Below are 27,096 nucleotides of genomic sequence, written 5' to 3' on the forward strand. Positions count from 1 at the left end.
AGAGCACGCCGGCAGCAGTTCTCAAACTAGGTACAAATGAGAAAAAAGTAGAAAAAAAGGAGCATGCCTTCCACCGACGATCCCAAGATTCCATTTTGTACATATGATGTCGTGGAGGGAAGAGATGACAAAAAGAAAAGAAAAAATAAAAAAACAAAGAAGAAGTCAAAACTCCGTATGATGCTTCATCGCAGGACTCCTTGCCATGCGAGTTTAGATTTGCTGTAGAAAAGAAAAGGAAAAAGGGAAGAAAGCCGTACCAAAACGAGATGCCATGGTTTTGCCGGCAATAATAGCCCGTGAGTCGAGAAATCAAAAAGAAGAAAACTAGCTAACTAGAGCGCTGGAATGTTTTTGGATGTCGGCGGATGATGTATTGAGAATTGCGGGTGAATGGTATGTGCATTGGCATATTGCTCAGCAAGCACAAAAAATGATGATGTATTCCTATGTAGGAGAATCACGACATCCTATTGAAGGCGGCCGGTTCGAGAGTATCTCGGTAAATGCTTGCAAAGACCCAACAAGAAAAGAAATCGCGTTGTATGATTAGAACAAGCGTGTGGGGGGATAGAGTTAAGGGTATCGGAGTATCGTGCGGTGCGGAGTTTGGTGGTTCAAGAGAGCTTCGCCAGGGCTCCACGTTGCCTAGCGGCTTGACGATTGAGGATGCAGGCGAATGCCTCCTTGGTCTTGCACTTGTTTTAGGGCCCCTAGAGAGCCGTGACAAAGCTCTTCAGAAGAGCAATATTATAATGAACCAGAGTTCCCATTCAAGGTCGCCACAACGGTTCTACCTCAAACCAAGCATTCGCTTCGAGTTTTCGTAGACGATGTAACTGATAGACACCGCCGGCGCGACTTTAAGAAGGTTCGGAGTAAGTCCTTTATAGAATCCACGGAGACCTTCGCTCTGAATTGTTTTGCGGGCGACATCCATGACTCCATTGTAGGTTGTTGGATGGAGGATAGTGCCCTGGGCCTGCATTCGAGTTCGAAGGACGTTCAATGGGTAAACAACAGAGGCGCTAACACCTCCACTAATGGCACCAATAGCTCCTGTTGTGAAATTGTTAAGAGGAACATCGTCTTCATGGCAGCCGTGTATTCGTGCTTTTCGAACAAGTAGGGTGCGTTTCAAGTATTCGAATATTGAAAGATCAATGGCTGCATAGGGGAACATCCCCATAAGACCAAGCGGCAGACCACGGAAGAATCCGAACATGCCATTTTTGTTCCACACCTTCTGAGCTGTGGCCGCGATTAGTTGGTTGCCCTTCAAACCACCTTCAACGACCTCGCATTGCATCCGGCTAGTATAGTAAGTTAGCCATATGAATATAACGGGACCAATGGGCCTATTCACTTACAATTTCAGGGTATCAAGAGGGTAAACAAAGCATCTGCACGGCTGTTAATAATCCGTCTTTAAAGAGTTGTATCAAGTAACATACTGGGCAACCATTCCGCCAAATCCACCGGATAAAAACTGCGAGGTCGGTCTAAGGTGCTTCGGGTCATTGTGGCCCTCAAGACGAGCAAAAGCACGTTTCGCAGACTGTCGCATATTAGTATACATGAACATATTGGCACACTTTGCTTGGAAGATCTAACCTCGTAGGCTCCAAATTTTATTGCTGATTCGGGCATAACTTTGACGACGTTCAACCCGTTGCCTTCTATCCGTCAGTATGGTCCTATAGTCAGGGATATTCTATTCACGCACCAGCAAAAAGACTCCGGATACCGCCCGCCCTCCAGAGCTCTTTCACTGCATCAACCAGTGTCTTGGAGGCTCTCCCAGCCGCCTTGAGTGGAGCTCCATCTTTGGCGGCACTAACGGCGGACGATTTCGATCCGGTCTTCGCGATGAGATATACTTTAAGTCGGTCCAATGGCGCAGTGGCTGTCCTGGACACGGCTCCTGCGATACCGCCAGCAATGAAATAACCTAGTTGAGGAGTATTCTCGGTCAACTTCTGTTCATAATATCGGAAGGACATCCACATGGCGACGGTCCTGGGTATGGGCAGCCACTCCAATTCTAATTCACCGTCACAGGCGGAGAAATCATTCGCAGAAGCGGACTGCGGAGCTTCCGCGTGGGCTGACGGGAGGAGGGTTGTCAAAATGTGTGCTGGGAAGGTCTTGTACAAAAATGTTCTGATGGCCAAAATATAACGTGTAAGAAACGAGTGGTCTGTACCTAAACCCTGCAGATCGTTGATGTGGACATCTCCTTCCGGGTTTAGATTGCCCGTGGCGGTGTAGTATGACAGGACGGCGTGCAGGTCGTAAGCCGAATAACCAGACAGGAAGAGGAGGAAGTCCCTGCATGACACCGGGCGCATTAGCGAAGCTTCCTCAAGAAAGCAACCTGCCGTGGGATACCCACCTCCACTCTGGATATGAAATAACTCCATCTTTATCCGTGTCCACGTCCGCGAAAAACTTGTCTAGCTTGGCCTTCGAAACGGTGACACCGGATCTTGCGAAAGCAGCTTTGAGTTCGTCCTTGTCAATTTCCCCGTTACGGTTGTGATCAATACTCTCGAAGAGCTGCGAGAGCTCGAGCTCGGCGCGGTCAACAAATGCCCGGAATTCTAGGAATAATTAGGTTGATCAAATCACCAGCTGGCGCCAGCTGTTTCGAGTATCAAGAACTCGTCACGACCCGATAGCGTGTGATCTTACCGGAGTATTCTATGGTCCCATCGCCGTTGGCATCGACGGACCGAAAGATATTCCGCAACATAGAATCAGCGTTCTTTAGGGCTAACGAGAGAAAAAACCGTTAGCATCACCCCTGCCGGTCAGGTGCTATCAAAAGCACGAGATGAGGTCATGGAGCGACTCACGGTGATCGATCTTCCTCAAGCCCTTCTTCAACCCATTGTAATCCAAGTGATCCTTCTTTTCGGCGCCCAGGCGTTTCCAAAGTCTGGTAACCCTTTGGTCACACTCATCTTTCGACTCGCCGTTGGCCATATTCGGTTGCAGGTAGATTGTTATCGGCCACCCGTCATTATTTTCAAGGAGGGGTCACGAGCGCTCGAAGTGAGTATATCCCCGTCTCAGAAGGGGAGTATGGGCGTAGTAAAAACAGGGGCATCGAATCCGCAATCATAAATATAGCCGGGGAACTGCAGATATCATAGATTGGCGTTCAAGCCCGATAATGGCCATGAGAAATCCCGGAACCATGATTTGCTTCGTGGATTATCGCGGGCGGAAGAAATAAGTTCCGCGCTCCGACGGGAGCTCACGGGACTATGGATCACGGGACTAGTGATCGGCCTGGCTATTCCTTTTCTGGGAAGTACCTATTGGTTCCCGTCAGAACAACATCTCAGCTGCACTGTCTATTACTACTTATTTATTTACTTTGACGGAGGTGAAGTGGTTATATATCGGATTATATTCAACATTAAGTATATCATATTTTACGTTTTCTGAAAATTTTGGGAACTTGCAGGACTGGCAGGTGTCGTCACTCCAAACTTCCTCCCACTTGGCATGATGACCCGATCGACCTGAACTTAAACAAGTCCCAAAATTCTATATATCATGGCTGCGAACTACTGGGCATCGACCCAGCGCCGACACTGGCTATTTTCCAGGGAGCGTTTGGTGGAGATTCGGGACGGCTTCAAGGAGAAGGATAAAACCACCCACTCGCAGTTCCCTCTGCCGGATCAGCGATTGCTTAATATATATTTCAACCAACGTAAGATGCTATACGACCAGGTCAAGAAAAAATCCATGCTAAACCTAAATAGAGCTCATTAAACTCGGCAAGAGAATGTCCACGAGACAGCAGGCGCTTGCTACAGCCCAGGTTTATATAAAGCGATACTACACGAAAAACGAAATCAGGACAACGAACCCGTATCTTGTTCTTACCACGGCATTCTATCTTGCCTGCAAGATGGAGGAATGCCCGCAACATATAAGATTTGTAGTTGGTGAGGCTCGGGGGCTCTGGCCAGGTAAGAAAATCACTCAAGCGTGCTTTACTACCGGAGTCACTAATACACCACCAGAATTCATTGCTCCTGATGTCTCCAAAATAGGCGAGTGCGAGTTCTCTCTGATCTCCGAAATGCATTCCCAACTTATTGTGCATCACCCGTACCGAACTCTTTCAGACCTGCAGCCTGAGCTATCCCTCACATCAGATGAGGTCGCACTCGCATGGTCAGTCATCAATGATCACTATCTCACCGATTTACCGCTACTATACCCGCCTCACGTTATCGCTGTCATGGCAACCATCGTTGCCGTTGTCTTCAAGCCGAGCAGCCAGACAGCCTTCCATGGTACTGCATCTCCAATCGCATCGGCAATGCGAGAAGGTAGCATGAAAATTCTCGCGGCTCTTGGGGACAGGGGAGGAGCTGGTCCTCCTCCTCGGATCCAAAAACTAGTTTCGTGGCTTGCCGAAAGTGAAATCGATATCAAGGCAGTCATTGAATGTACGCAAGAGTTAGTATCACTATACGAAGTCTGGGAGCAATACAATGAGAAGAACTGTAAAGAGCTCCTAGGGCGGATGGTCAAAACCAAAAGCTTGGACAAATGAAGCTTTCAGGTACTCTGTTCATATGTATACTTCAACGCATCCGCATTAACACTGAATGGCTTTACGATGTTTATGTTTACAACTTTCCATTCATACCCTTGAGCATACATACGTTGAATGGCCCACATGCATTGATAGAAATTCTTACATTTTCATCCCTTGCGTGAGCTAGCCAGGTATCTAAAGAACTGGCTAACAATACAACACATCCTCGCCTTGGAAATGAGCTCCAGCGTCTCTGGCTTCGATTTCCAATTCTGGTTCTCAATATTATAGTATGGGACTGATGGGCTGCCTGGCATCTCTGCCACCCAAGGTCTACACTTGACGCCACTTCTGCGTCAACGCAGTGAAACGAGCACGAAGAGCAACCCAGGTAAGGGGGAGAAACATCTGCAACCGGGATAGCCTCAATAATATGTAATCAAGCAGATCAGATAGCAAACACCGTTCGGGGTGAAGAGCTGGGAGACCTGGCAGGCGCCCACTGCATCTGTTGCATATGCAAGCATGATAGGACTCCCCGCGCTATCGAACAGAGTGCTACTACTTCGTGCTTACACTTCTCAGTTGAAGGAGCAAAGAACTCAGTACGGATTCGTGAGATCCGAGTCACCATCTCTCCTTCACATCCGAAGGGTACTCCGATGCTTCCCGTAAATTATGTAATTGTTTTGGATACGGAGTGGGAATGGGAATGATTGAAGAACAGCATCCAGAATACAAGGTATTTGCTGGAGCCGATGGAGTTGAAAGGCTCCGAAGAATGACAAAAATAATACCAAAACCAGTCCCCGCCATGCCGTTTGTTCGAACCGGGTGTACTCCCCGTTGGGCAAGACTCCAATTCGATGACTCAATCGGAGGATCGCGAGGCGCAGACAATGGACATTGAAACAGCAAAGCCACCGACAACTGTGGCTTGTAACGGCTCAACACGGGTGGAGGTGATTCCGAGTTTCTCCTCACTCTCAGTTCTTCAGCTCCTGACCATTTGTACAGCATTCTAATCGCCTGCCCCGACACCTGTTATCGGCGAGAACTTAGGCCTTAGTACGGATAGTCGATAATAATAACTGCGGAGAAGGTGAGGTCGACTCCGATGCGACGCCGAGCTGATGCCTGCGAATATCGACGGTTTCAACATTAGTAACTCTATATCCGTCCAAATTGTGCTCAGTCACAAATTAGTGCTGTTCAGCAGAGCTGTATGGACTGTATGGACTGTATGGACCTGTGCAACAGTGCCAGTGCCCGGCGCCACCGAGTCGCATCGTCGCACGGTTCCATGGAAGGGATGGGGAAGCGTTGGGAGCAAATCACCGATGACATCTGTTTGTTGTGGGCGGGGCACAGATCATCTGGCTGCAAATCATTGTCCGCTCTCAGCGTAGCGAGAATTTGCCAGCGCATGCCGTTCCTATCTTCGGAAACGCCTGCCGCATGATTCCAGTTTCAGAGCTCTCCTGCGGCCCTGCCAGGTCCCCAATCATTTCAACTTTCAAGGATGATAGAAGACTTGTCGAGTCAAGTGCATGCCTGCCGTGCTTTGAGGGCCTGGAACATGGTGTGAGACCTGCGCTTCCGAAGCGAGCTCCTTGAACGTTCCTCTATCCCTTTGTTCGTCCTCGGTCTGCCCACCCAATCAGAGGTGACCCACCTCCCCCTCAGTCGCTCACGACGAGGCTGTACCGTGGTCTCCTGCATTAATGCGCGTTGGCGCAGCCCAGCAGAGATTAATCATGATTCCTTTACGACCTTCAAGGTCCCAACGCGGCGATGATAGGCAGACAGCTGGCAGCCTTAAGCGCCTAAGCCGGGAATGAATCTTGATCGTTTCCAGCAGCCACCGGCCCACCACCACCGACTTTGGACGAGGGCAGGAAGCACTTAGCCAGGAATCGTTAGACCCAGTAATGAACGTCATTTATTCCCCACTTAGTAGCCGTCCAGTACGAGTAATCGCCTGCTAATTGGCTTATTTTTATTCAAAATTGTCAAAGAGCCCACTTAGTCGCAATCAACGCTTTATCTATTGGCTTGATGTCCTGATGTCGCCACTGAGCTGCCGCTACTGAGGATCTGGTTGGACCCAGCCTGCCCTAAAATTGGTGCGTGACCTCAAGGCTTGTGGTTAGCGCAGTGCTTGTGGAACGGCTGTGTGACCAAGTTTACAGGCGTTAATGGAAGCTGCCGGCGTAATTTACGGCAAGTGACAGTCTCCCAGCCCTTCAAGTCAACATGGATCCACCCGGTCCGCTCCAAACTCAGCCCCAGAAACTCGTTGAAGACTTGAAATGGCCAAACGGGGAGCCCCTCTCCAGCGTCTGGTTGTCTTGCCTCCGGTTCTTCACCCTCTTTTCTTCTCTCTGGTCCCGCCTTCGATTCCATTTGTTCCCCATCCCACACTGCGTAAATTCAACCCAATCTTCCACCGCTCTCTTCTCTTCTTTCCTCATATATTACTATTCTTCCTTCTTTCGCCCCCTGCGTTAGTATTCTCCTTATACAGAATATATTCCCCGTCAGCATACCAACTACCTCCTTGCTATATTTCCTTCCATTTCCTTCAAAGTCCTGCACTGCTCAGCGTCACCCGACTCTGGTCCTTGCTTGTATCCACTGCCACTACGTGTACAACTTCAACGACCGAAACGTGCTTCTTCCTTGCTCGTTACCTCTAATACGTTACCGCCAATATGTCGACTTTCTTCTACGGACAGCACCAACAGCATCACCAAGCCCCTCACCATGGCGCCACAGCCCATCTTCACTCAAATAATCACCATGGTGGCCGTTCCCGAAGGGGCCCCAAGATGGCTGCTCAAAATGCGCAACGTCAGTTCCGTGGTGTGAAGAGTATGAGGGAGCTGGCCGAAGCCCCTTCCGTGACCGCTTTCCGTGCTCGATTTGAGGCCGGACGGTCATTTGACCTGGACGACGACCTGGAGTTCTGCCCAGGTCTCCTGACCGAGGACGATGTATGTTTCCGCCGGGATTGAAACCCTCTTATTACCCCGGGGGACCCATGACTCTCAGTCGCTGTAAAGGACCTTTTATTGACTTCGAACCCTTTCAGCTTCATTCAATCCACTCTGCTTCCTCGGATCGTTCGTCTCTCTCCAGCGGTTCGCCCGACACCTCGCCGATCCAGCATCAGATTCAGCCCGTCCAGCAGGTCACACCCTCGATTTCCTTGTCTCCCGCTTCTTCCAATACATACCTCCACTCAGGGGTCGGTAATTATAATCAGGCGGGCTTCCAGCAACCTTCAGCTGCTCGCACCCGAAAAGTCATCCCTATCATCAACCCCAACACTGGGATGACCCTGACCAGCCCGCCTAATTCCATTTCGCCAGGCCAGATGCAGAACGCTCAGCGTCGGTGGTGAAAGCCATGACCTGCCAAGCCGCCATTTTGCTGGCAAGAGCCACCACTGTCCGCCCACGACTTTTTCCATTTTCGATTTCGCTCAGCTTCTGCATCATCGGTCTCCCTAACCGCGGGTCATAATATTCCCTGTTTGTTTATTTCTCTAATCGTTTGACACGACCTCCAACCTTCTTATGATCAACCTAAACTTACCTTTTTTTGATTCACGAACTCGCGGAGCATAAAAGGATATATTGTTTTTGTTTGTATATACACCCTCCGATCACGATTTCCTAGATTGATGCTTCTTCGACTACCTGCGAGCGACGGCGCCCTGCGACATTCGATTCTTGCATTCTCCAGCGATACCTTGTTTTTCTACTTTCGGTTAGGGAAAAACCAAAATACCGATTATCGGCCCTGGGGTTTAGGCCGCGATGATGTATAGAAAGCGGCGATTTATGCCATATGGGGGGACACGGAGTTGTTTTACTTGGAGTACTTTGGCAGCTTTGCGAAATCCGCATGGCGAGATTTGCCACTTTTCTTTGGGGGTTTTATCAGGCCTGGTTACAAATTTTGGGTGGGAATGGATTTTCATGCGTTTATAAGGATCTAGAAAGGCGGGAACGATATACGTCTTGCATTGGTTGGGTTTTGTTTCGGAAGGTTTGCGACGTTTTCTATCTTGCATATGTCTTGCCTAACCTCTCTACTTTTGTTTCTTATTTTTGTTTCTTGTATATGGTTTGGGACTGGTGACACGCAGTCCCTATTGTTTTAGGTCAACTGACTGTGCATCCATGGATTGGATCAGCGTTCAATATATGGTCTCCCAGGGGCAGACCTCTTCAGATACAATTCTTTGTCCTTGAGATTATTCTTTAGATATCCGAACCTTTCCGTCGTCTCAATGGGATCTCATTTGTCTTTTCCACATACTCGCTTATTAGTGTTGTAACTATCGTAATTACTCCCAGCGAATTAGATGTAGGTTGCACGTTAGTTGGTTGCATATAAATGCTAATTGATGTTGTTATAAGCGGATGGTACGATTTCATGTTTGGTACTACTAGTTATTCATGTAGTGATCCGGCATACATTGTTATATGGGCACTTGGACTTCGGTAACTGAAAATATATAAAAATACTACGTGCATCCCTATTCACCACAACCATCAACCAGACAGCTTATGCTTGACCTAGCCATTGACTCTCACCGCAGTCAGTCCATTTATTCAAAAGAATTGATATGGTAAGAAGCGCATCCCGCGGCCTTCGGTCCATTCGAGGTCTCCGCATGCAGAGTTCTTGTTGGCATATGCGTCTATTAATAGAACCAACCAATTAGAGAATGCAACATTGAATGAAATATTAGAAACCTCAAGGATATGTATGCGTAATTGGTATAGTGAAGTCCTTACTAGGTAACCACAGTGATGCCCACCTTTGATGTTGAAACGATCTGGTTCGGGCGTTGCATAATCCGACGCAATTCGGATTCTTTTGAGAAAGTATATCAAGACCACCCATTGTTCATTATTTATACTTTGAGGCACAGATATAGATGTTATGTCAAGTAGGATTGGACAAGCTCCCAATGATTTATACACCACTCCGTACACTTTGTATACGAGAGAAGCGGGCCATTGAATGGCCATTTAACTTATACTAAACCAGGCCCAACCAACACACTCCATATGTTCAAGTTTATACTTAAACATCCGTCAACCCATTACCCCGAAATATGGAGTATGATTACCTCGGTTAACGAGTCGATCCAGGTCGAAGCCCATCGTAACGGCGTTGAGTATTCATGACGTCATCCGTCCGTCTTCAAATCCACAGTGCTTGGTTGGCTGCTGGGGGACATGACGTTCAGGGAATTGGATTCGCAAGCCATTTGCACCTCGCTGGAGCTTTGCATTTAAATACCTCTGCTTCCTGTCCCCTCTAGCTTCGTTACTGTTGAAAAGTTGACTCCCCGCGTACCCCATACAATATCCATCATCTATCAACGATTCATAGGTGAGCTCCATTACCTCCCATTTTTAACCCAGCAGACGTCAGATTAACCTGGTAGACAGATAGAAGAACAAAAAGAAGGGATTGAATTAAAAGGACCTCGAAATTAACACCATGTCATTCTTACCCTCCATCCGCGCATCAACTCGTCTCTCTCTCCGACCAGGCTCAACGGCCATTCTCCCATCCACAACCTCCGCATTCCACACATCCGCAGCTCGCTCGGGCCTAAAGGAGGGAGACCAGAGTAAGAATCCCCTTTTAGTACCAAAGCAAAGACAGAAACGGAAAATGTAACTTGTAGATCTCCCAGGTCGCGACAACTTGAACCAGCACTACGAGTCCGAGAAGCAAGGTCAGATCAAGAGACAGAAGGAGGGACAGGGGAAATGGAACCAGAATCTTGCTAGCAATAGCGAGGCCTCGGTATGTTTTTCTTGACACCTTTATACCTTATGTTGGCTTTTTTGAGCGAGTGCTAACCGGCGCCAACAGGTCAAGGCCGACAGGGGAGAGGTCCAGGGTAAAGAAGATTTTGTTGATCTGCAAGATAAGACGAAGAACGAACCTAATAAGAAGGGTTAAAATAGCTGGGCCTGGCGCTTTGCTTCTCGTTTACCGAACTTCTAGTAATTTTTTCTTCAAATTGGCTGTCTTGTACTATGCCTCATATAGGCTTACGGAGAGTTTTCTTCTAAGTGACGGCAATGAACTTAATTGATCAACATACGTCTTTTCGTAAAATGAACTCAAGAATGTAGGAGTATATAAGATTCGAATCGTCACAAATATAAGCTGGCTACCTCCAAACGCCATCCCACGCAATCAAGGAGTGTCCGATCACCAAGAGGGTTCTAGCCCAGACCAGATGAAACTGAGAATCAACGCCATCGCGCCGCTAGACAAGGTATAACTGAGACAAAGCAGGAAAAAGCTGGCATACAAGACTCATTTCAAAAGGACGATCAGGATAACAAGAACAATAATTAACCCGATGATCGTCATCATACTCCAGTTCTCACCAGCACTCCTGCGAATCTTGTTAATGCGCCGCTTCGCATTGTCCAGTCTGCTCTGATGGCGTTCAACATCACCGTCTATGCCGTCCAGCAGCGCTACATGCCCGTCGAGCTCATCTCCTATCTGGATGCTCAGCTGATGCTGCCGCCCAATAGACTCGCCTAACCGATCCAGCTGGTCATCCTGATCCCGCATTACCTGCTCATGGTGATCGTATATTTGTTCATTTGACATGTCAGATGAATCCACGCGCTCAGGAGACGGCGAGTCTCGGTATGGTTGGAACAGGTTGCGACGGTTTAGATCGTCCTCGGCATCGGCGGAGTCGTCCATGAAACGAACGGATTTGGACGGCGGATGCTGCGGAACGGGCTGTTTCAGGTCTGGCGATGAGTTCTTGACATTTTTGAATAGCGGCGAGTCTGTCCGGTCGTCATCGGCAGCTGAGCTGGAAGGCCCATTGAATTGCGACGATAGATCGCTGTATTGCGACCGTAGATGAACTAGTTGGTCCTTTAACACGGAGGCCTCATCATCGTTCGATTCTTCTAATCTCGTAACATCGGATTCAACGCCATCGATCCCTTCTCGTAGTGAGTCGAGTGAGCGGGAGATTTCGCCATCCTGGCTGTTGGGTTCTAGGTTCAACGAGATGGCTCGTTGGCGTTCGAGGAGGGAGAGCTTGATGTGATCGGCAAGGAGGAAGAGTTGGGACGGGTTCGGCATTGTGAGAGGTCAGAGGCTGGTGGATTCTTGTAGCGGATGAGGCGAAAGAGAGGAGATCAGGGTTTTGATGGCAGATGGTGCTGTTTGATGGAGGTTGATGACTGGCGATGGTCGGAGCCTGGGGCTGATGAGGTTGATGAGGTCGATGCGTGAATTGCGGAGATCCAGCGCTAATATGCAAACGGATGCAGGCCGAGGGTCGAGGATGCCGTCGACACTTCGAGTTATAAAGAAACAACAATAGGAGATATTCACTGATTGCTCTTCCTGTTGGACAACCAAGCGGACGGTTTCTGGCTGCGCCGATAAACGGGCACTGTCTTCCACTGGCCGTAGTGACGGCAGTGACGGTGACGGCCATTCTCGCCTCCCCGCACTCCCACTTCTGGACCACTTCTCTGCCTCTTCCGCCTCGTCCTTCCATCATGCCGAACTATTTCCGCCCGCCCTCTTCCACTCCCTCATATCCTCCCACTGAACGTCGCTCTCCCAAGTCGCAACCCCTTCCTTCGAGTTCAGCCACCGTGCGACTCTGATGCGCTGTCACTTGCAGCTATTGTTTCATCATCTCGCCTACACTAAACCCGAGCTGACGACCCCTTGAGACAGCATTCTCCCCTTTTCGCAGGTCAGCTGTCATACGGCGTACTATAAGTTGGAGGAAGCGGGGCCTTTATCACTTCTATCATGAAGCTCGACCAGTTTCTCGCCATGGAGGTTGGTGGCGACTCCGACGATGTCCTTGACCTGCGCGGGCTTGAGTACGTCTCTAGTTATGACGATCATCTCATGTGTCCAATCTGTCACTGCCCTTTTGTTCGACCAGTGCGCCTTGGCTGTGACCATGTCTTCTGTCAGGCATGCCTGAATATTGCCATCCACAGTTTCGCGGCCGGGCGAGAGGACTTCACCTTCGGCGGCCATGGCGAGGGCTTTACCTGTCCCACGTGCCGCACTCCTACGCGCGATGTCTACCTTAACGTTCCCCGACTCTTAACCAACATGTGCGATGACTTGCCGGTGCGGTGTCCATATTCGAATGAGGGGTGCGAGGAGATTGTTCCGAGGGGCCATATTCAGACCCACGCAGACAAGTACTGCGGGTATAAGTTGATTAGCTGCCCTAGTCCTGATTGTGACCAAAGGACTCGCAAGAAGGACCTTAGCCCGGAGAAAAAGTGCCTGCACGAGTTACACAAATGTCTGCGTTGTGAGAAAGACATCATGGAGCAGGATTACGAGGTACACCGCGTTCGATTCCCAATACTTGCCCAACAGCTAACCTATTGCCTTCACACAGGAACACGTGAAAGAACTATGCCCAAGTCTTCAGACAACTTGCCCGGATTGTCAGGTCACCGTTTTCCGAAAAGCTCTCCGGGAACACATCGATACTTGTCCTGAAGCGATCCACTCATGCGCGGCATCCAAGTTTGGCTGTCCCATCAAGATGAAGCGTGCAGAGTTGAGCACCCATGAGCAGAGTTGCCCTCTCATTACGATAGGGCCGTACTTCGAAGCCCAGAACTCCCGGCTTGATTCCATGGAGTTAACAGTCCGTCACCTCCAACAGCGCAATGAAATTCTGGATGACGGCCTCTCCTCAATCCGCTCAACCCTTGTTGAATCATCCCGCGCCTTCTCTGCCCACAACAATAGCGACAATACCAACGATCCGGAATACCTTGGGGACAATTTCCCGCCCTCCATAGCCGCACCTTCTTCATCGAACGCTCCCAGGCCAGGCCCATCCCAAACCGACGCCGACGCATCCACCAACCCTCTCACAAACGCAACAACTTACCTTCTCTCCCTCCACGAATCCCTGCGCGAAGAGGTCGCGCAGCTCTCCCACGCCATAACAGACCTCGATGCCCGCGCAAGCATGGCCATTATGAACGAGTGTCTACGACTTAAGGAAGACATGGCGCACACAAATGCCGCCGTTAGCAGTGTCCGTATGCAGGTACAGTGGCTTATGAACCCACGGTTACACCAAGGACAACGAACACAAAACGGCAGCGATTCGAGGACCGGTACTGGAACGCCGGGGGCTGCGGCGGGACCAAGTAATAATACCCCCGGGTTGCTGAGACCGAGGAGGTTGAGCGATACGGGGAGGGAGGGGACGAAATTGTAAACCTGTAGTTTCTGCTATTATTCTTGCTTTTAATACTGGGACGGATGAGTGATGAATTTTGTGAGATACCATGTTTTAGTTATGGCCTATAGCCTATGATAGCAAGGCCTTCTCGATTGTACTGAACTCGTCTTCTCTACGGCGAAGACGTGAGAGTTTATTGGAAGCGATTATACCCCAAATCAAATAAATTTTTGAATATTTAGTTGAACTTTTTGTCGTTGCATTGACTTTACTAAGAATACTGAAACCGAACTGCTAGTAACAATACTGAAAAGGGATGTCAGGTCTAAACCACCAACTTTCCAAACCATCCTATCTGTATGCACCCTGCTCATTTTGCTCATTTCTCATAACCGCTTCGTGTTAATTTAAACGTTACTCATTACAAATAACTTAGTCCTAGTACCCGCCTCCATATCCACCGCCGTAGTAGCCGTGTTGATGTCCATACCCATGGCCTTGTCCGTGGCCGTGCTCATGTTGCTGCTGGTGATGGTGATGGTGATGATGTTGAGAATAATGCCCTTGGCTATGTTCATGGCTGTATCCCTGAGGAGGGGTGTTATATCCAGAACCGGGCTGCGAATGTCCGTATCCTCCAGAGTGATAGTGTTGGGGCTGTGAGTGGGTTGGCGTATCGTCCCTTGACGACGACCCGGCGAGACCGCCGAGACCAAAGCTAGAGAGTTTGCTGCTGAGTTTGTCTATGTTTTGGATTCCGGGGATAGGGAGGGCTGAAAGTTTTTCCCAGGGAAGATGCGAGCCGGAGCTTTGTTGGCTTTGCTGGTGGGAGGATTGGTGGGGGGCGTAGCCGTGGCTGGAAGCCTGGCTGTGACCGTGACCTTGGCCGTGTGCTGCAGCTGCAGCGCCTCCTAGGGCTGGGAACCCACCGGGGGAATGGGAGTGGCCGACTTGCCCACCGTTGTTCTTTCCGTTTCTCACGCCCTCGGCGCTGAGAATGTCGTTGAGTTTGGCACCACGGTCGGGCATGGCATGGACCCAGGCTTGGACGGCTTCGAACATGGTGCGGTGGGCTTCGTTTCGCATGTTTCGGAGAGCAGGGTGGTGGAAGACGTCGAGACTATCGTGCAGCACTTGTTGCTCTGGGATATTGATGTCTTGCCAGGCGTAGAGGACACGGGGTGCCACATATCTAAGAATGGCGGAAGCGACTTCACCGGCAGGCTCATTGAGAATGTTGGAGAAATGGTCCTTTGAGAGCATGGAGTGTGTAGGGTCGGTGCACTGGGGGTTGGTCCATGGTTCGAACTGGTGCTTTCCAGAGGACTCAATCACGCCGGACGAACCGGTTTGCAGAGATTTGGAGGCGGCGTTGATAATGGGCCGGATGAAGGGGGAAAGTAGAGACATTATGAAGACAGTCAATGTCTCGGAAATTTTCTCGACCAGCGCCTCCAAACCGGGAATCTTCTCAATAACAGATTCCACTTTCCGAACAACCCTATCACGGAATGCGAGGATGGGGTAGATCTTAGCAATAGTGTCCGATGGGTTGAAATCTGGCATCCCAGGCAATCCTGTGGGTTTGCCAGTGTTGGTGTCGGTGTTTGATGATGCGCTTGCCCTGGTCTGTTCATTCAAGCCGCGACCGTGCTCGGAGTCGTCGTTGAATCCACGAGTGAACTCGCTAGCTGCAGCGTAGCCACTGCGAGCACCGCTGTAGCTGTTCGCAGACTGCTGAGCTTCCGAACGACGTTTAAGTGCCTCAGCCTCGGCGACTAGATCACTGCACCCAGGTACTTTCCCCAAAAGTCCGGTGAGAGAGCTGAGTGAATTGGAGGACGAGTTCGACTCAGCATCTCCAAGCGCGGTATCCATCTCGTTGATCTCCGACTGAGTGAAGTGGTCAGTCGCTTCACCGAGCACGGAATGGAAGAAGTCAACCATTCCGAATGTTCCAGTCACAAGGGGAAAGACATGATGTCCACGGAGGTTGATCTGGGTCTGGGTACCAGTATGCGGGAATACACTGTGGAAGCCCATCTCCCGGAGCGCAAGCTCGCAGTAATTCGTGTGCGCGGCGAAATCCTCAAGTGTATGAAGACCCTGGCCTAGGCATCGAAGGGCCTCGCATAGGTCCTCCTCATTCCCCTTGCGGTGTCCACCGCTGGTGTAGAGTCTCCCATAATGAATGCTGCGGGCAAGACTGTACTTGATATACGCAGCACTCGTCGCCCAATCTCCTCTCTCGTTGGCAATGTAGTTTTTCATACCAGTATCGGGGTCGATTTCGAGCTCAACGGGACGAATGGGGCCTCGCAGGCGCTCGTCGAATTTGCGGGCATCATCGTTATCGGCGTAATCCTTGGGGTTGCTATATACCAGTCAGATCGGTCGTTCATTAGAAAGCTATGTCAAGTGTGGTACTAACTCAATGTGTTCCTCAGGACGATAAACCCCCAATCTGTCGGCCGTAACTTCATACTCCGCCGTTGCATATCCGAATGTCAAAAATGAGAGAACCCAAACAAGAATGCGGATGGTATCGGCGGGAAGACTCTTGAGGGTACCGACATCCATAGCCTGGGAGCTGCACGCAGGGAACTGTTAGCTTCAGTTCACCATGAAGAATAGCTCGCGGTGTCCAAAAAATAACTCACTAATCTCTCAGCCAGTTCCCGAAGTAAACGCGTTTAATCATGTTGGAGGTCCATTTGTGGCCCTTGATGCAAGCCACTGTCTTGAGCATGTCTTCGATATCTCCATGGCGCCAATTCTTTCCCTCGACCTTTGAAATAGAAGCAATGTCTATGGGTTTAGTTAGTAGCTGCAGATGTTTCTGAAGAATATGGAGTGGAGCGTACTGCCGGCGCCGAAGGCGTGAACTTGGCAGGGGAGCAGGAGCAGAACAAGGCCCAGGGCGAGCAGGGTACTCAGACCCAGACTCATTCGAGGGGCCATTGTGAGCTTCCTAGTGGAGATGTGCTTGGAGAAAAATAGGGTCGAGGAAACAGAGAAAATGAGAGAGGCGGTTGTTTTTTTTTTTTTTTTGCTGGAGGGAAAAGAGCTGAACTCACACGAGCAGAGACCTTGAACCTGAAAGATGGCTGACGTCTGACTGTCGCGGTCCCACCGGTCAAGCCCAATGCGATCTTGCTCTCATAAGGCGTGCCGAGGAAGCTGAAAGAAAGCTACAACAATCAGAAGATAGATAATAAACCGTCCTAATTAGGCGGAAACCTTATTCTGGCTTGCTATAAAAAAAAATTGGCCCGAATACTAATATTTACGGACATTATTATTATTGTTTGGGAACCCCCGCTCTGCTATCAGACCCTGCGCGGGGTAAAACATACTACCTAAAGGTGCTTCGTCCGCTGCGACAGTAGTATCCATTAGCCACAACCGAAGCTTACCAGTGCGACGTTGTCGGCAGTAAGGTACAACCTCGCCTAGCAAAGGTGATTGTTTTATACCTCCAGCTGCTCCCATCTCTTGACATGACAACCCAATCATCCACGCAGAAGCATAGTCACCTCTGCCTCACCCACGAACCATCAAAATGACCGCATCCTCATACCTCCAATCCCTCCAAAAAGACGGTTTCGTCGTCATCCCCTCTGTCATCTCACCATCCTCTCCCGAATTCACCACGCTCATCCAAGCCGCCACAACTGCCACAACCCGCACCCGCACAGGCTCCTGGCCTCACTTCCGCACCGTCCCCAAACAGTTCCCGCCCTGGCCAACAAACGTCCCACCCCCGGCCTCCGAAGGCGGCATCTGGGGCGTCCAGCACCTCCTGCACCCCGACATGCCGGGGCGGACAGAGTTCGCAAAGTTCTACTTCGACGAGCGCATACTAGCCGTCGTGGAGGAATTACTGGGACACCCGAATTCCAATTCTAGCGCTGGTAATGGAGGAGCGGAGAAGCCCGAGAGCGAATCCAGGAGCGAGAATCTAGTCATGGAGCTTTTTAACCTGCTCGTCGCGCCTGAAAACCACGACTTCGCGCTCCGCTGGCACAGAGACGATATCCCCGCTGATGTCTCGCCCGAGGAAGAGGAGCGGTTACTCGCGTCTAAGAGTCCCGGTGGTCGACAGTCGCATGCGCAATATAATCTTGCGCTGTGTGAAGACGCCTCGCTGATTGTTGTACCCGGGTCCCATAGGCGTGTGCGTACGGACACAGAGCGTAACGCGGATCCCTATGAGGATAATATGCCGGAGCAGTTGGTTGTACAGCTCAAGCCTGGGGATGCGGTGTTTTATGATAGTAATATCTTGCACCGTGGGGTATATAAGGCGAAGAAGGAGGGCGCGGAAGAGTCGAGGTTGACTTTGCATGGGAGTGTTGGGGTTAAAGAGCCTGGGACGGGTACAGGGACAGGTAAAGCCGAGGAGAAGAAGGTGAGGGCGACGGCGGTGTTGCAGCATGGGGTTGGGTCTTGGGTGCATAGGGAGGACGCGGCGTTTGGGATTGGGGATAGGGCGGAAAAAATGAGGGCGAATTTGGTTGCGATGGGGACCGGTGAGGGAGTTGGATATTCCTTGCAGGGCTGAAACTTGGAAAAGTGAGATCCGCAAAATGGGTTTGCGAGAGTATATGAAAATTGTGTGTATATATATATTATATCAGATATTTAGTCGAAGTGCAGCATGTTATATTGACTGCCCTATTTTTGGTACCCTTTTTGTGGGATATGGAGTATATATATCTAAGAGAGAGCCGCCAAAATGCAAAGCTAAGAAAAAAAGTCGTAAGAAGTCCAGACATCATGCAATATTCATACTCATGAATCATCCAGAGGTCGTTGGGCATAAACATAATAAAAGAACACATATAAATGGCATGACGAATTCATTGCTTCCCGGCGGCATTCGTTGACGTAGTTTTGCGCTTCTTCGTAGGACCAGCCAAGTACTCGAGTGAAGAGAGCAAGCGAATATGGTTCGATGGCTTCGATTACTGACAACTTGCCGACGCGACCAATCTCCTTGAGACGCCGACTCTTGGGCCACGTGCCTACTGGACACTAACGCTGAAGGTGAGTAACCTGCCAACAGAAAAGTGCCAAAAGAGAAGTGCCTACCTTGTATATATCTTCAGTAATGTTGGTAAACCCAACTCCCTCCAGCCACCCAGAAAGTGAGGAAGCGATACTCATTCTTTTCCCGAATTGCTTGCTGGCGTCATCTAGTTTTTTAGCTAGATCCATAAGCAATGGTGCCTTTCGATGGGTGCCATCATCTGAGCGCACACCGATTTCGAATTCTTGGAACTCAATCCAGCCACCAGGCTTGAGATGGTTGTATGCCTGCTTAAGCAACTGGTCCCAGTCGCCAATACCACCACCCATAGAGCGGGCATGAATATAGTCAAAGGCTTCATCCTCGGTGAACGCCCAATCGCTCTCTGCATCATCGATGATGAATGTGCAATTGGGCGGGGAGAAGTTTGGCTGGATAGGACTTAGGTCAGTGCCGACAATGTCGGCCTCTGGGAATTCTTCAGCCATCTCCAGCGCCCAGATACCGGTTCCTGTGCCGATATCGAGAATCCGCTTCGGTGGCCGCTGTTGGGCCAGGGGGGTGCGATATAGGTCGCCCCCAGTGAGAAGCTTGAAGAGGTGGTGGGTGATGGCTAAGCGATCCTGCTCCTCTTCATCGTTGGGCATTGGATACTGGCCGTACCGGTAGGCATGATACCGACGGCCATTTTCATAGTAGTAATCTCGAACAGTCGACGCGAACGAGAGACTCGAGTTAGCTACAGACTCGGCATCGAAAAGAGAATCTTCGTCACTTGTCTACAGCATTGTCAATTCATAAGGTCGGTTAAAGAGAGCGGAGGAGGAGGGAGGGGTACGGCAGTCGCATGCAACCATGAAGATGCAAAGATGGAGGAACTTGATACAAATTGTGCCAAACGAATTGCAAAGAATTGAACAGGCTATAGACACTACGAGGCAAAAGCGGAAGTAACTTACATCGACCTGGATATGCTCATGGAAATTGGGGGGCGGCATGATCCGGGGGGATGTGTTGACAGCTTCTCGAAGCACGATCCCGCTCGAAGGACGGCGAAGAAAAGGACCCAAGCTGTCGGGAACGCGGGAGCGAGCAGAAGAAAGCGCTGGCAGACGAGGAGGGGAGCTGGACCACGCGGACAGTCATAAGAGGGGCTTTTGGCGGAAGAAAGTTTGTCAATAATCCAGCAGGCGTGATTTGACAGGCTCATAGAGGACCCCCAAGACTCATGGCTGCAGATACGCCAAAAAGAAAGGAAGAGGCACAGGGGTTGCGGTCCCGGGACAGAGGAATTGGGTCATTTTGACCGCTGCGGTGGGATCGCTTTGGGATCGCTGCAGTCGCTGCAGCTTGGCGTCGAGCAGCAGAGTGATACCTCAGCCTGCAAGGTATCATAATACAGCGGATCATCCGACTTCTTTCCCGCCCAACTCTCTGCCAGTCTCAGTCTTCCCTCGAAGCAAGCAACCTTGGGAGGCTGGAAGCAAAGCCCCGCACGGGCCAGCGTGAATTGTCCATCAGTCGATCAGCCACTTTGTCGGGTGCGGATGCAGAGTCCAAGCCCTCAGCAAAAGGCAGACCCTGCGGGCTCCAGGCCCTTCCCCCATAGGCTGCAGTCGCCAATATATCGCGCTAGGGCCTCTTCAGCAGCTGCCTGTCTGCCTGACAAGCATTCTACGGGTTCATCTTGACAACGTCGGCGTACTTTCGTACTCTGTGGTATCATTTATTTCCATGTTTGCACTCAAATCTAATTATTACGGAGATTATTCACATCGAGAAAGTCATAAACATAAATCGTCCACGACATCCACAATTAACCCAAAGTCCGCAGCTTTTCTTGCTCGTCCGGCGTCAACCCCGCAAACACCTGCTGGAACTCGTCTTTTGTTGACGCATTTCGGAAGAAGTCAAACAAAAACGCTTGGGTCTCATCATCCCGCTTGCGCACGCCAAACACTCCTTCAGTGCCGCCCTCGCCGAACGCCATCAGCTCTTGCTTGGTCACGCCTAGGCTGAGATCAAGAGTGTTGTCCGGCACATCCTCCCACTCGTCGCCATCGTCACTACCTTCGTCCTCCAGTGCTGCCGCTGTAGCCGCATCGATTTCTTTGTTGCCCGACGCAGCTGCCAGCTCTTCCACGAGGACCTTGACAATCTTCAATGGTGCTGTCACGGTTGTGTAGCGGTCCGGGTTGTTGCGAGCCTGAGATCGAGTCTTGATCCGTCCAGTATCCTGCACAATGAGGTCTCCCTTGACCTGAACTTGGGCCAGTCGGGGGTCTTCCAGGTTGTACAAAGTTGCCAACGCGATAATGTTTTGCTTAATTTCGTCGTATCCAGCAAAGTTGACCGAATTTTCCAGCCACTTGCTCATCACGATAGGCAATCCGCTCTGCCCGCCAATGTCCACCTGCGCCAGGAAGTCAACGACCTCCCGTGCGCTTATAAGCGTCAATCGGGCGAAAACGAGAATCAAACTCTGGATGAACTGAGCCTTTTCGGCAGTGACAAGACGTCGTGCAACGGCCTGAAGAAGCTGCGGAAGATAAGGTCCAAGGCGTTCCGATCCCGCTCTCTCGACTAGCTCAGCGGCAAGCTGGCCAACTTCTGTCGCAGCGTGATCATCGACCGAGGGGCTCAAAAGACGGTCGATGATCACCAAGACAACTTCGATTGCCTCTTTGCCGCTTTGCGGGTCACGCCAGGCGACGAATTGATTGAAATCGTGCGCAAGGATATGTCTCACAGATTCCGTAGCCGGTCGAATAAGCTCAGCGTCAGTCGAGTCAAGAAGTAGTCTGTTTACTTTCGGCATGACGGTTTCAACAAAGCCCGCTGGCAGGGGTTCGAGAGCCCCCTCCGTCAGAGCACGTAGGAGATCCGCAGCAAAGATTGTCAGTGAAATTTCTTGGGTCAGGTTTCCGACATCGACAGCGCCCATAATCGAGGGAAGGACCTTTTCACAGAGGCGGACAAAGGAATCGGCGCCTTGGTCTGCGATCTTTTCGACTATGTCCTCGAATGCCTCCGTTATGATCATGGTTAACTGGAAGTTTGTAGCGCCGTTACTCGCGATATTGAATAGTACGTCGAGGGCCGTAGACGTGAGAACTATGCTTGGCTGAACCATAATCGTATCACGAAGAGTTTCGGCGAGAGTGACCTTCAGGTCATCAGTGTCAGACGACTCGCGAAGGTCATGGGCAGAGACGAAATCGGATACCGCAGTTATTATCGGCTCCTGGAGAGGAATTGTGGTATTGGTGGAAAGCGAAGGAAGAAGATCCTGAAGCGCGCGGAGACAAGCTACCTTCACGACTTCTGATTGATCTTTAGAGATGGCTGCCAGAGTCGCCTCGAGGTAAGAATCACCGACATTGGACAACTTTGCTAGGATTCCCGCTACAAGGTAGCCTCGGGCTCTTAGGAGCTCCTGTTCCTGTTGAATGGCATACTGAACAAACCCACCGAAGCCGCTGGCAAGCTCCGGCGCGATTTCTTGCGAGACCTCATGTAAATCTTTGAGCAAAGCGTTGAGAATAAAAAGTGAGGATTCGCGGGTCTTCCAGGAGGATGAAGCATCAGAGAAAACACCATTCAGGAAGGCGAGAAGACCCTGGGTCGTCGCATCCTTGAGCCAATCTCCCAACTTGATCACCAGATCTCCGCTGCAAGTGCGAGGAGTGTAGTTTGCTGTGACGGAAGTTTCTTCGGAAAGGAATAGGTTGACATCAATGTCCCATAAGCCCTCTTCCTCGGACGTGATCTGAGCATAAGAGCAAGCCAACTTCAGAATTTCCGGCAACCAACCAGCAGTTGCACCAGCTTGGCCTGCGTTCTGTAACTGTTGCTGGAGCTCTGCTTTGACTGGCGGTGCCTTCAAGAGGCTCTGGATAAAATCCAGCTCCTCCAGAACCAGCAAATCCAGCGTATAAGGAAGCCCATCCACGTCTACAAGCCGGCCCTGGCGTTCATCTTCGATGTAGAATTGGTAGAAAAGCCCCTGGGCGTTTGACAGCTCAGTCCAAATAGTTGAAAAATAGACAGGGCTTTGGGCAACCAATAGACCGGGAAAAACCATCCGGATCTTCATTAGCGTTTTCACAACTTGTAGCTTCAATCCAATGACACCCCTCCATTGCGAGGGAACCTCCGTATCCTTGGATTCTTCCTGCTCCGTCGGTGCCTGTGGCAACGGGGCCTTGAGAGTTTCGATGAAGAATGGAGACCATCCAGTAAGGACTTCATCCATAAACTGCTTAACAGCTACCTTGTGCTGCTCCAGAACCATTTCGAGTGTATCCAGACACGAGCGGAAAACCGCGACACCCAATGCCCTAAGCATTGGCTTCCTCGACTCGTTGGTGGCCACATTAAACAATGTGCTGACGAGGTCTCGAGCAACATTAAAAAATTGTTCTTCATTGAAACCAGTATCCACTAAATCCAGGAGAACTTTCAATGCGCCGTGCAGCGCACCGGGTGTACTATTGGTGTCGTTGATGATTCGTAGAAGTGCAGGAAGCAACTCGGGCCATTCGTCTGGGAAATCGGCGCTGGCAATTTTGCTGACGGCGAAGCTAGCTCCGGACTTGACCTTTCGTTCGGCCACTTCGGTGGTGGTCGCCAAATCTAGGAGGACTTGTCGAATCTGGGCTTTGTTGACATCGTTGATCAGGATCTGCCCTTTGAATTCATCGAGGTTCGGGGACCATGCCGCAGTAATGAACGTGCGTAAAACTGAAAGAGCCGATTGACGGAGGTTGGTGGGAACAGAGTCATGGGAGGCAATCGCTGCGAGGGAGAGAGGGAAATTTTCGTTTGAATAGAGGTGAAGTAGCTGGAGCTCAGAGGCCTTTCTCGTATCAGCAGCCGGCGACTGCGTGTCGGCAAGGAGGGAGAGGAGCTCGTGCTCCATGGTGGGAGGCAACGGAGGAGAAAAAGGTCAATGGAATCAAAAAGGAGTGTCCCAATCAGCCAAGAGGGCAGCTCAGCAGGAAACGTATTTGTATCACAGCAGTGGGCCACAGGCAGTATACTCTCCAGACGCGGTGGTAAGGAGACCGCGATGGATCGCGTCAAGAGGGGCAGGCGGGAGGCGGTGAGGATCCCCGCCGACAGATTGTTGCGTAGGGCAGCTACAAGCATGCCTCCCCCTCAGCCCTCGCAGATAACGTGTTATTAAGCAGAATACAAGTTGGAGACCATGAAGCCTGAGGAACCTTGGTCATGCGTGAAATTACCCTGTTCCGTCGCATATGTGGATGAGACGAGGAGAAAGTGCGCATACAGAGAAAGCTATATCTGCTAACAAAGAGCATAAGTCACAGAAAACTCCGTTGCCTCAGCCCTCGTATACTTCTCTATGTATCCTGCAGTCTCCAGCATACCCTCGGTAAAAGGTTTCTTCGTCCGGAGTCCTGTATCGTACTTTGTACACTGCGTTGGGTCGCCCTATTAGTACTAGGGAGGGGCAGATGCGAGGAGGCACTTTGCCCCATTCGGAAGCCATGCCACCACAGAGGCCCGACGACGGAGTGGGGGGTTCTTGGGAAGACGCTGGAGGAACATTCTTCCAGGAAGACGCTGGGGATATTTAATGGTATCATAAAAGGGCTTTGCGAATAATGACAGCGTCGCCAGTCGCCACAGACTCGCGAGTATAAAACAGCTGCATTATTATTGCTTCCGGCTGCCATTGGATGGGGGAATGGCTGCTGCAGATCAGTCCGTCCCGGTGGAAGGCCAGGGCAGGGTCGCGGATTTGTTTGGTTCTCTCCATTCAGCAGGGGCAGCCAATGTGGATCCGTCTAAAGCGGAAGGATTTGCCTTGGGTTGGGTTAACCTTTTAAATTGGTGAAGACGGCAATCGATATGAGGCACGGAGTTGGTGCACTAGGCTGTCTTTTTTTTTTCGACCACCAGTCTGTGTTGAATCCTCAGGTCGACGGCCGGAGAAGTTCTCCACGCGGCAAGCAGTGGCCTGGTAGAATCGAAAGGGCGTGATTGTATAGCTCAGCGATCTGCACACATAAACCACGTGACAGGGAAGCATCGTGACTTGGACTTGGGTCGTGGTTTCCACTCTTGGACCTGACGACGACGACGACTCACGACTCACAGAGCAGCAGACCAGAAGTTCCCCTCCAGAGTCGCCTTTCTCTTTTGTTCCAATTTCCCTCTTGCCTCTTCTCTCTCTTTCTCTCTCTTCCCTTCCTCTTCTCTTCCTTTTGCCTTCTTTGCCTCTCGTCTGTCGTCTTCCTGCAGTGCCCGAGTGAAGCTCCCGGCTATCTCGGCCCTCCTCGCTCTCTCCTCTTCCTTAACCCACTGCCACTGCCCACCCCTACTACTAACCTTCGCTCTTCACTCCTCCCCAAGAATTGGTTCCTTGTTTTCTGGTCGTCCACAGTTCCTCCCCTCCCCAGACCCAAAAATATAAAAAAAAAAAAAAAAAAAAAAAAAAAGAGCCAACCCCCTTAAACCCTTAACACAAGTATTCTTTAAGCCAGAGAAAAAAAAGGTTTTCAGGAACAAAATCCTCCGAGGGAGAGGGGAGACACACCACCCCCAAAAAAGCAACCTTAATAATAATCATTACACACGAAAGAATTCCGAGGGGATTACAGCATCAGCGTCATCACCAACGCCAACCGTCGTTTCTCGAACTTCGCAGTCCTTCTTTTAATCTACCTCGAAAATTAATCCCGAATTATACCCCCCGACACGACTCGACACGATCGCTACGACTCTAAACCCCATGCTTTGAGGTTCCCTAGTTTCGTCTCCTCCACCCAACGTATGTAAACCTCTTCACTGTCTCCCCTCCTCGCGTCCCAAGCCACTGCTTGCCCCTCGAGGTCATGACTCTGTTGTCGGCCGTTTGGCCTTAGTTTCTTCCTGTCTTTACTTTTTCTGCTCGGGATAAAATACATCACATCATTCGTCTGGGCCTCATCCTGTCTCTCTTTCCCCCCGCTCCACCGCTCATTCAGCCTCTGTCAAGTTGTCAACAAACTCGGTTATTGACTCTTCGTGTGAACAATAGGCAGAGCGATGATTATCCTCAGGGTGGAACACACAGTCTCTCCAAGATCCCGACAACTCCATATTTCCCGTGTAAACGACGATTCCAGAGCCATCGGCGGCGATGCCTATAGCCAGTGAGAGCACCACCACGACGGCAACCATGACAACTTTTTCTGCCCCGGTCACCGCACCTCGGTCTCCCCATAATCAGGCTGCGTTGGCCGCTTCCTTCACAAATTTCCTCACCGTTTCTGTACACCAGATTTTATTCCTCCGATCGGTTTACCCACGAGCAACCTTTTTACCCGTCCGGGCGTACAACTATCCCGTCCGACAATCCCGCCATCCAAAGGTGTGCGATTACATAAATGACGCTTCGATTGCCGTCGGAACAGAAATATTAAAAGGCACAATTACAGCCGTCAGTATCATTATCTCCTCTCTACGCACAAATCAACCTCTCGAGCGATATGCCTTCGATCTGTCAGGGTTCCCTCGTGTGCCGCCCGGCGAAGTGCATACCACTTTCGAGGACAGAATGGACGATGCCACCGTGGGCGTCCCCACTGCCCAAACTGTCGATCTCGAGGCGCAATTCCGTGCTTGTCTCGCAAGACTCGCGTCCGCTTGCGCCCGATTGACCCCTTTACCTCGTGATGATGAATTTAGTTTTACCGTCTGCATCGAAGTTCGTGAGGACGCTTTACCTCCTGCGGGGACTACAACAGAAGAACAGACCTGGATTGTGGCGGAACCAGGCAAGGTTCATCTCCGATCATGTTCAGCTCCATATTCCGTTTCGAAGCTGAGGAATGGTGAGCCGCAACAACCGCCTCCAAGAGTATCGAATGGTCGCGCCAAGACAGTGCCAGTACGTCGGGTAGAGGCTGGCGAACTTCGTCTAGAGTTATGGGTGGAAGAGGCACGGCAGAAATTCAATGAACCGGTGGATTCAGAGCATCCGCCATAAATAAATAACTGACTCACTGCTCATGTTTCTTGCCTGTCTAGTTTTTATACTGTGGAGCATATGGGGGTGCTTCTTTTTTTTTAACCTTTTTAACCTCATTATCTTCTTGTTTTAGCGTGACCAATGATCGAACATATATGATGGATGAAGAAATTCTGGTATCGTCGTCCAATGAGTGGTGCAAATATATAAAATGGGGAGCGGACGAATTTTGGGACTCGCATGGCATTTACATA

At 50.5% G+C, this 27,096-nt stretch overlaps 12 protein-coding genes across 12 annotated transcripts; 7 read left to right on the top strand and 5 right to left on the bottom strand.

The window, feature by feature from the left end:
- Nucleotides 1–793: 793 nt before the first annotated feature.
- Nucleotides 794–2,988, bottom strand: ASPSYDRAFT_139441 (calcium-binding mitochondrial carrier protein; the record flags this gene model as incomplete). The annotated part of the gene is made up of 8 exons (XM_040840949.1): nucleotides 794–1,313; nucleotides 1,371–1,403; nucleotides 1,455–1,558; nucleotides 1,615–1,679; nucleotides 1,727–2,331; nucleotides 2,396–2,603; nucleotides 2,695–2,775; nucleotides 2,859–2,988. 8 exons carry the CDS (start codon nucleotides 2,986–2,988, stop codon nucleotides 794–796), a joined length of 1,746 nt encoding a protein of 581 aa, XP_040708805.1.
- Nucleotides 2,989–3,567: 579 nt separating this feature from the next.
- ssn8 (cyclin-dependent protein serine/threonine kinase regulator SSN8) lies at nucleotides 3,568–4,582 on the top strand (the record flags this gene model as incomplete). Its single annotated transcript, XM_040848842.1, has 3 exons — nucleotides 3,568–3,727; nucleotides 3,780–3,989; nucleotides 4,044–4,582. The coding sequence occupies 3 exons, from the start codon at nucleotides 3,568–3,570 to the stop codon at nucleotides 4,580–4,582; spliced, it is 909 nt and encodes a 302-aa protein (XP_040708806.1).
- Nucleotides 4,583–7,281: 2,699 nt separating this feature from the next.
- Nucleotides 7,282–7,973, top strand: ASPSYDRAFT_26967 (DUF4452 domain-containing protein; the record flags this gene model as incomplete). The annotated part of the gene is made up of 2 exons (XM_040844341.1): nucleotides 7,282–7,563; nucleotides 7,662–7,973. 2 exons carry the CDS (start codon nucleotides 7,282–7,284, stop codon nucleotides 7,971–7,973), a joined length of 594 nt encoding a protein of 197 aa, XP_040708807.1.
- Nucleotides 7,974–8,182: 209 nt separating this feature from the next.
- Nucleotides 8,183–8,777, top strand: ASPSYDRAFT_363340 (uncharacterized protein). The gene is made up of 2 exons (XM_040845417.1): nucleotides 8,183–8,537; nucleotides 8,578–8,777. The coding sequence occupies exons 1-2, from the start codon at nucleotides 8,392–8,394 to the stop codon at nucleotides 8,714–8,716; spliced, it is 285 nt and encodes a 94-aa protein (XP_040708808.1). The 5' UTR covers nucleotides 8,183–8,391; the 3' UTR covers nucleotides 8,717–8,777.
- A 1,316-nt stretch (nucleotides 8,778–10,093) lies between these two features.
- ASPSYDRAFT_26968 (uncharacterized protein) lies at nucleotides 10,094–10,564 on the top strand (the record flags this gene model as incomplete). Its single annotated transcript, XM_040844342.1, has 3 exons — nucleotides 10,094–10,226; nucleotides 10,293–10,405; nucleotides 10,475–10,564. 3 exons carry the CDS (start codon nucleotides 10,094–10,096, stop codon nucleotides 10,562–10,564), a joined length of 336 nt encoding a protein of 111 aa, XP_040708809.1.
- A 363-nt stretch (nucleotides 10,565–10,927) lies between these two features.
- ASPSYDRAFT_54378 (uncharacterized protein) lies at nucleotides 10,928–11,725 on the bottom strand (the record flags this gene model as incomplete). The annotated part of the gene is made up of 1 exon (XM_040848843.1): nucleotides 10,928–11,725. One exon carries the CDS (start codon nucleotides 11,723–11,725, stop codon nucleotides 10,928–10,930), a length of 798 nt encoding a protein of 265 aa, XP_040708810.1.
- A 675-nt stretch (nucleotides 11,726–12,400) lies between these two features.
- ASPSYDRAFT_138249 (putative TRAF-like signal transducer) lies at nucleotides 12,401–13,865 on the top strand (the record flags this gene model as incomplete). The annotated part of the gene is made up of 2 exons (XM_040840824.1): nucleotides 12,401–12,967; nucleotides 13,026–13,865. Coding segments are annotated over 2 exons (1,407 nt in total), but the record flags the coding sequence as incomplete, so codon positions are not given.
- A 402-nt stretch (nucleotides 13,866–14,267) lies between these two features.
- Nucleotides 14,268–16,790, bottom strand: ASPSYDRAFT_26971 (Het-C domain-containing protein; the record flags this gene model as incomplete). The annotated part of the gene is made up of 4 exons (XM_040844343.1): nucleotides 14,268–16,203; nucleotides 16,261–16,419; nucleotides 16,490–16,637; nucleotides 16,694–16,790. The coding sequence occupies 4 exons, from the start codon at nucleotides 16,788–16,790 to the stop codon at nucleotides 14,268–14,270; spliced, it is 2,340 nt and encodes a 779-aa protein (XP_040708812.1).
- Nucleotides 16,791–17,391: 601 nt separating this feature from the next.
- Nucleotides 17,392–18,393, top strand: ASPSYDRAFT_140323 (phytanoyl-CoA dioxygenase family protein; the record flags this gene model as incomplete). The annotated part of the gene is made up of 1 exon (XM_040841037.1): nucleotides 17,392–18,393. The coding sequence occupies one exon, from the start codon at nucleotides 17,392–17,394 to the stop codon at nucleotides 18,391–18,393; it is 1,002 nt and encodes a 333-aa protein (XP_040708813.1).
- A 230-nt stretch (nucleotides 18,394–18,623) lies between these two features.
- ASPSYDRAFT_54382 (class I SAM-dependent methyltransferase) lies at nucleotides 18,624–19,859 on the bottom strand (the record flags this gene model as incomplete). The annotated part of the gene is made up of 3 exons (XM_040848844.1): nucleotides 18,624–18,866; nucleotides 18,924–19,640; nucleotides 19,821–19,859. 3 exons carry the CDS (start codon nucleotides 19,857–19,859, stop codon nucleotides 18,624–18,626), a joined length of 999 nt encoding a protein of 332 aa, XP_040708814.1.
- An 818-nt stretch (nucleotides 19,860–20,677) lies between these two features.
- On the bottom strand, nucleotides 20,678–23,782 carry ASPSYDRAFT_140928 (putative importin beta-5 subunit; the record flags this gene model as incomplete). The annotated part of the gene is made up of 1 exon (XM_040841089.1): nucleotides 20,678–23,782. The coding sequence occupies one exon, from the start codon at nucleotides 23,780–23,782 to the stop codon at nucleotides 20,678–20,680; it is 3,105 nt and encodes a 1,034-aa protein (XP_040708815.1).
- Nucleotides 23,783–25,573: 1,791 nt separating this feature from the next.
- On the top strand, nucleotides 25,574–26,942 carry ASPSYDRAFT_39796 (putative mitotic spindle checkpoint protein (Mad2B)). Its single transcript, XM_040845962.1, has one exon. The coding sequence runs from the start codon at nucleotides 26,051–26,053 to the stop codon at nucleotides 26,858–26,860; it is 810 nt and encodes a 269-aa protein (XP_040708816.1). The 5' UTR covers nucleotides 25,574–26,050; the 3' UTR covers nucleotides 26,861–26,942.
- The last annotated feature ends 154 nt before the right edge of the window (nucleotides 26,943–27,096 follow it).

This window comes from Aspergillus sydowii (assembly GCF_001890705.1).
Source record: "Aspergillus sydowii CBS 593.65 unplaced genomic scaffold ASPSYscaffold_1, whole genome shotgun sequence".
NCBI classification, from domain to species: Eukaryota; Fungi; Ascomycota; class Eurotiomycetes; order Eurotiales; family Aspergillaceae; genus Aspergillus; species Aspergillus sydowii.